Source organism: Centruroides sculpturatus, unplaced genomic scaffold (assembly GCF_000671375.1).
Source record: "Centruroides sculpturatus isolate CEXI.00-Female unplaced genomic scaffold, Cexi_2.0 scaffold132, whole genome shotgun sequence".
NCBI lineage: Eukaryota > Metazoa > Arthropoda > Arachnida > Scorpiones > Buthidae > Centruroides > Centruroides sculpturatus.
Window position 1 is genome coordinate 141,661 of NW_019384471.1, and position 7,300 is coordinate 148,960.

General features: G+C 32.0%; 1 protein-coding gene across 1 annotated transcript in view; it reads right to left on the reverse strand.

Annotated features, from left to right (window-relative positions):
• The window catches only part of LOC111621186 (multidrug resistance-associated protein 4-like), a 128,857-nt gene that overhangs the window by 16,188 nt on the left and 105,369 nt on the right, over nt 1-7,300 (reverse strand). Inside the window, exon 19 of the mRNA XM_023363267.1 lies at nt 6,870-7,266. Within this exon, the coding sequence (XP_023219035.1) occupies nt 6,870-7,266 (397 nt within the window). The remainder of the gene's footprint in view (nt 1-6,869; nt 7,267-7,300) is intronic.

Here is a 7,300-nt window from a genome sequence, read left to right on the forward strand (position 1 = left end):
ATGCTATTAACTTTTGATGAATAAAGTAAGAAAAACGTGAAAGATTTGTCATTTCTCGAGGGGTAAANTTTATTTGACATCCAAAATCAATTAAATATTTTATTGAATAAAATAAATAGAAATGTAGAAATGAATATGGTAACTATTTCTGATCATTGTAGACTTTGTTGCTATATTTGTGAGCAGAAACTGATAGTGACGATATCAGAGTTATGGATCACAACTCATTTTTGTACTTTCCCCATAATACCTGTAACTGAAGTTATAGTTTCAAAACCTTTATTTCTATTATACTACATAATTTTACTAGTTATGATTTGCATTTTACTTTCAAACATACCAAATGGGAAAAAATCAAAAGAATAGTTTCATAATGGAGTATCTGAAGAAAACCGTTGCAGTGATGGTTACAACCAGGTTAAAATGGTTTGAAAAAATTTTCATTGTATAATTTTTAGACATTATTTAAAATTATATCAATATGTTATTAGCTGATATATTTCAAAATTTTACAAAATTAAGTTTAAAAGTATCATAATATAGATCCTGTGTATTTTGTAACGGCACCAGTGATCTAACCTGGGATTGCGGATTAACCCTCTAATTCCCGAAATGTTTGATAAAAATCAGCCTTATTCAATAGATGCGAATAATCTTTATGGACTTCTAATGAGTTCTTAGTGACCGCTAAATAATTGCATATGGTGATCCAGAGATGAGATAAATGCTTTAGTTGTCTGTAATATACCTGAAAGTAATAATTTTTACTACATTTTAGAAGTCAATTTAAAATAGCTGGAAAATGTTTATTATAGACATAATGATCTACCCTTAGCTTCTGAACATATTAATATTCTGCATGATTTATTACTGAATTAGCAAAAACCTTTCCCTTCCTTCATTTCATGGACAATAGAGAAGTGCAATTGCTATTCGCTTTTCACTCCGGAAGAAACAGTGAGGAAAAGGCGGCCTGATAGAAGACGACTAATCCGAGGAAGACAGGAGAGAGGTCACAAAGCAACCAAAGTCGGCCTTATAAAAGACGACCCCCGCGAGAAAGGGAGATAGAATGCCTTCTGGGAGGACTTGGAGGAAATGCTGGCCCCTATTCAGGCGTCATTGGCAAGGAGGAAAACCCGGAAAAAAACTTCAGCTGCCAGCTTGTCCGAGTGAGGAACGAATGCCCGATCGAACTCCAATGTTTAGGGTCTGGTCACCACCATGAATGAAGCGGAGACAGAGTCCACTTAGCCACCGGTGGGCGCAAAAATCTGTATCAACTAAATTAAACTTTAAATTTAATAATAATAATAACAAATTAATTTTTATTTTTTGATAAACAACATTATTTAATCCATTATAGAAATTTAAAGTTTTATTTAGAAAAGGGGTTAATATTAACTAAAATTCATTGAGTACTCCTGTTTAACCAAGATGCTTGGCTTAAAATATATATTTTTTTTAATAATGAAAAAGACAAAAATCGACAAATGATGTTGATAAGTTTTTTTTAAATTAAATAATAACTTTTTTCCTCCAAATGTAAAAAAATGTCTAAATTTAAAAACTGCTTTGATTGGAGATCAATGTCACAAATACTTACTTGAAGCATAGATAAAAAAATTACAAATTATAAATGATAATCTTACAAATATTAAAATGAAAAAGCTAAATTATGTTTACATAAACCAATTTATATCAGATTTTCTGTATTGGAATTGACAAAATTACATATAAATATGTCAAACATTTTATAAAATATTTTAAATTATTTATGATAAAAATGTGAATCTATTATACACAGATAATGATTCGCTAATGCTCCAAATTTATACAAATAATGTTTTAATGACTTTAAGTCATTTCCAAATATTATCGATTTTAGCAAGTCTACAAAAAACTATAAATTTTATAACATAAACAAAAATAAATTAGGATATTTTAAACAAGAAACATTAATAAAACCGAAAATGTATTCTTATATATTTGACAATCAAAATAAAAATACAGCTAAGAAATTAAAAAATCAGTTGAAAAACTTTCAATCAAAAAAAATATAAAGAAGTCTTATTCAACACAGAACTATTAAGATATCAACAATACAGAATTAAAAGTAAAAATCATGTTATGACAACATATCTTCAGAACAAAATATCTTTTTCCTGTTTTATGATAAAAAAATTACTTTTGATAACGGAATAGATGTGATATCATTTGGCCATTACAGCTTGTACTATTAATTTTTACTGATTCTCTGATATTATCACCTCCTGAAGTTTGTTACATATTATTGAACAAGAGATACAAAACTAAAAATCTTGTTCAACACATGCTGTTTTGAATAACACATATCTTTCAGTAGCGTGCTGTCATTAGAAGTGTGGAAGCGCTGCTTCCCTTGTATTTAAAAAAAAATTAAATACATATTAATTTTGATTATATGAAAATTATCGCGCAATATTTTATTATAACCGCATTATGTATCTTATTACAAATTTCTATACTACACGTGAAAAAAAAATAAGATTGCTATTGTATATTCGAATATTAGTGGCTGAGTTAAAATCTCTGTATTGTCAGATTCCAAAAAGCCAGATTTGCGCATGCGCTTTACAAAGCACCGTCCTCACCCGGTTTAGCCGATGGAAGCCTACTACCTTGAGTTGATGCTACACATATAACGCTTCCAATTCTATCCGGGATTGGTTCTGGGCTGTTAGCCGCCCACACGCTAGATATTTGGCTGATTACATGAATAACGAGTAGATCTATAACTTAACCCAACCGATAAGAATTTACTGGAATGTTTTTACAATAGTTCTGTATAGTTGACAGAAGTTAAAAAAAATCCATTAAAATATTTGATATATTTATTCCGCTCTTTGATTTTATATTACTCACGGATTTTAACGTTAAACCAGTGATATTACGATTTCATATACACCATCTTTAAGGGGATGTAGAAGAAAACGTGTACAATTCTTGTATAATGTTAAAAAATTAACCGTTACTTTGACAGCATCATTTAAAACAAAATTTAATGAACAAGAAAGATGCACCATGTACAGAAAAAGTTCTAAAATTTATTTTTCTTAAATTTACGATTTATGTATCCCTTGTCTTAAAAATTTGTCTTTCCACTTTTTTCCCGAGACTACAAATATTCGAGTACAAAGTAACTGGTTTCGACTTATTTCTACTTAAGAAGTAGTTAAATAATTAAGCGATTGGGTAATTGGGCACATAAACAAAACTCCAATGAAAGAGCCAGAATATTACTTAAACAAAAGCTTAACCGAACCAATCTCTAGCCGAGTACAGTGGGGACTGATTTTTTTGAAATACTGTATTAGATGTAATAAAGACAGAAATTTTTCCAGTTGAACGAGAGTGATTGAAAAGTTGTAAATTTTGGAAATTTCCATGGACAACACCTGGTCCTAAAACGAATTAATTAGAAAACAAATGACTATTAAGTTTAAGATATTTATATTTTTACAGCTATGGTGAGAAACGTTTAAAATCTACAACAGCCCTGTTGCGTCTTTTGAGATATACTAATAATGCGACAAAAGAGGTATTTGAAAGTGACCGGTATCAGCATCCTGGGAATTTGGTAGTCTGCGTGTATGCACTCTCTGCAATCTTCTTCGATTCCATTCATTAGCCATTCGTAGGGAGCTATTTGACTAAGTGCATTGTTTTAAGATTTAAAAGGTAAAGAATATTTTATATTTTTATGTACGTTTCTTTGCAAAGCTATATTTAATTATAATTTTCTTTAAAAGTATATTCATATAATTGAAGAATATTTTGTATGTACCAGTACATCCACCACATATTTTATTTCACCAAGTAAGTTTTTATTATTTTATTTTTAATTGTAGCCCTTATATCGTGGCAAGCAATTCGGAATGTAATTGTGATATTAAAAACGCATTTAGAAAAGTCTACGGTTTTTACTGGCTTATCGAATAAACAATACAAATAGACCCTAGACCAGGGGTGGCCAACATTTTGCATAGCATGCGCCAATTTTTTGATAGACGAGTTCAGATGCGTAGTGGCGTACCGTGAGAGTTAACCGCCCGGGGCAGAGAAAAATTTCGGCCACCCCTTAATTAAGTATTTCAATTTATAAGACAAAATTCAGTTTTGCCACAGAACAAGCAATGAAAAATGCGGTTGTAGTGTAGTTATCCGTATAAAATAGTTCTATATGCCACTAGTGGTGTACATGAACACGAATGTGTCGTGTATCGTACAAGCAAAAAAAAAAAAAAAGTTGAAAAGTTTANAATTTACGATTTATGTATCCGTTTGTCATAAAAATTTGTCTTTCCACTTTTTTCCCGAGACTACAAATATTCGAGTACAAAGTAACTGGTTTCGACTTATTTCTACTTAAGAAGTAGTTAAATAATTAAGCGATTGGGTAATTGGGCACATAAACAAAACTCCAATGAAAGAGCCAGAATATTACTTAAACAAAAGCTTAACCGAACCAATCTCTAGCCGAGTACAGTGGGGACTGATTTTTTTGAAATACTGTATTAGATGTAATAAAGACAGAAATTTTTCCAGTTGAACGAGAGTGATTGAAAAGTTGTAAATTTTGGAAATTTCCATGGACAACACCTGGTCCTAAAACGAATTAATTAGAAAACAAATGACTATTAAGTTTAAGATATTTATATTTTTACAGCTATGGTGAGAAACGTTTAAAATCTACAACAGCCCTGTTGCGTCTTTTGAGATATACTAATAATGCGACAAAAGAGGTATTTGAAAGTGACCGGTATCAGCATCCTGGGAATTTGGTAGTCTGCGTGTATGCACTCTCTGCAATCTTCTTCGATTCCATTCATTAGCCATTCGTAGGGAGCTATTTGACTAAGTGCATTGTTTTAAGATTNAAGACAGACTATAAAAAATTAATTTTCTATGTAATATTCATAATTGCAATAAAGCCAAATCTGGCAATGTTGCTCAGAACCGACTAAAGCGCTACTTTTAATCGTCAAATGCGCCAACTTTGGCGCATGCGCCACGTTTTGGCCACCCCTGCCCTAGACCATCACTGACATGCAATTGACTGATTGCTCCTGGATGTCGGCTTCTTACTAAAACACAGCTTTCCTGTCATCAAATGTCACGGCACACCCCTGATATTTTGTTTAAAGTACGCTGTGAACAAAGCCAAATTATTTAAATTACTACAAAATAGGAAAAATGATATTGTAAATTTTTTACATTAGCTATCCAGATAACAATACCCTTGTGTAAAAAATGTTATAAAATGTAGTTGTGTTAATTGCGGGAATTAAAAAAGTTTTTTTCTATATTTTTTGTCTCAAAATAGGAGTGCATCTTATACTTGACAGCAACTTATACTCGTGAAAATACAGTAATTTAAAAAATTAACTAACTATTGGAGGTCGTTTTTAATATCAGAAAGTAGCTTTAAATAACTTTACCAAAGTAAAATTTGTGTACTACAACTTTATAACAATGAATTAAATTTGATGAATAAATTGCATTAAACACAATTAAGCGTTAACCGTGTGTCATTAAAGGTAAATTAAAATCGCGATAAAATTTTTTCGCACGGGAAAAAATTTTTGAAAAAATTTGGAACTTAAAAAACATCCGAAAATTGAAAAAAAAAAAATTTTTAGGGCCGAAAGGACCGAGTTTTCTGTAACGCTATGGAAACTGGACTAGTTATCTTGTCAATGGTCGTTAAGGGGTAACTCTTTCTGTTTAACTATAAACATTCTCACGATCAAACCGCGTATAGTTTACAATTACCGGCGAAATTCGTCATAATGAAGTCATTCTGACACCAACTTTAATTAACCCCACACCTGCTAAAACAATTGATCACCTGACGAATTTTCCCACCACAATACGTATAAAAGCCATCTCCTTCCCCTCTCGGGGTGAGTCGCCAATCGAACGAACAATGACAAAGACGGACATTAACTTTCCCGTATACCTACTGTACGACCTTAATTGGAAGACCTTGGGCCACACCTCGCACCGCCTTTCAGAACAATTAAAGCCGGAGTATCCATCCGATATTATCCCAGAAGTATGAAATATTATTGTAAACTCTCTCTCTCATCCGCAAAGTCGAACGAGTTTTGTAAATTTTTATTTAGTTAGCGAGTTAAATAAATTCTTGTTTTGTTTTTAAGTGGTGTCGTTACTCGACTCTGCCAACGTCTTATCGTCGACCCCTCCGACTCTCCTCCACTAGCGTAACAGAACGTAAACACCATCCTTGACAAGAAAGTAGGTCACCGACCTGTTGCCGGAAAGGAGAGGAATTTCCAACCTCCCCGGTGGCTCACAAGTATATAGCTATGAGTATATATATGATAAAATACACTTTTAAATTTGAGTAACAGTTTAAAGATGTATATATAGAATTCATGCTTTTATAAGTATTAAAATAAAAAGTTGTTAATAATAGTTTTAAATAAAGAATAATAATTCATTTTGAATTGTAAATATAAATTTAAAAACTAGATTAACAAAAATTGCCGGGACAAATTCATATTTAGAAGAAAAAATATATTTCTTACTAGACTATACATATACATGAGTCCATATCGTCTATCTCTTCACACACTTATTGTAGAGGCATTAAATTTAATTTATACATCTATCATCAAGTTTGCTCCTGTATACAGTATTTCCATTTTTTCGTCTGTCTTCGCTAAAGTTGGAGAGTGTATTTGCTTAATGATTTCAGCTTCTTCCCATCCAACTACGGAACCTTGGGCTTGAGCCATCTGGGCCAGCACAGTTGCGTTTGATTTTTTCCGTTTAACATCATATTTATGCTCCCTGACCCTTACCCCAATTTCCTTGTTGTAACTCCTATGTACTCCTTTTTTAATCCTAATTGTTGGTTCTCGTACGGGATCTTATAAACTCCTGCTTTATCTTCTTTCTTAATATCCCCTTTATCGTTTCTTAGAATTTTAAATAAATTAGGAGCTCGTTTTAAAATCACCGTTGATTCTTTTATGTCCGCAATCTCCTTCATAACGCTTCTTACATTTTTGTTGTAGGTGAATTTTATGTATTTACTAGGTCTTTGTTTAGAGACCTTTGTATCCTTTATCTCAAAGTTTCTAACAATGCCGGCAATTATGTTTCTCCTGTAGCCTAAGGATTCTGCTATCCGTTTAATCCTGTCGATTTCTTTGTCTCTGTCCATAATATTGCCGCAGTATAAAAAGGCCCTTCTAACTAGGGCACGAAATGCAGCCAATTTATAACGAAA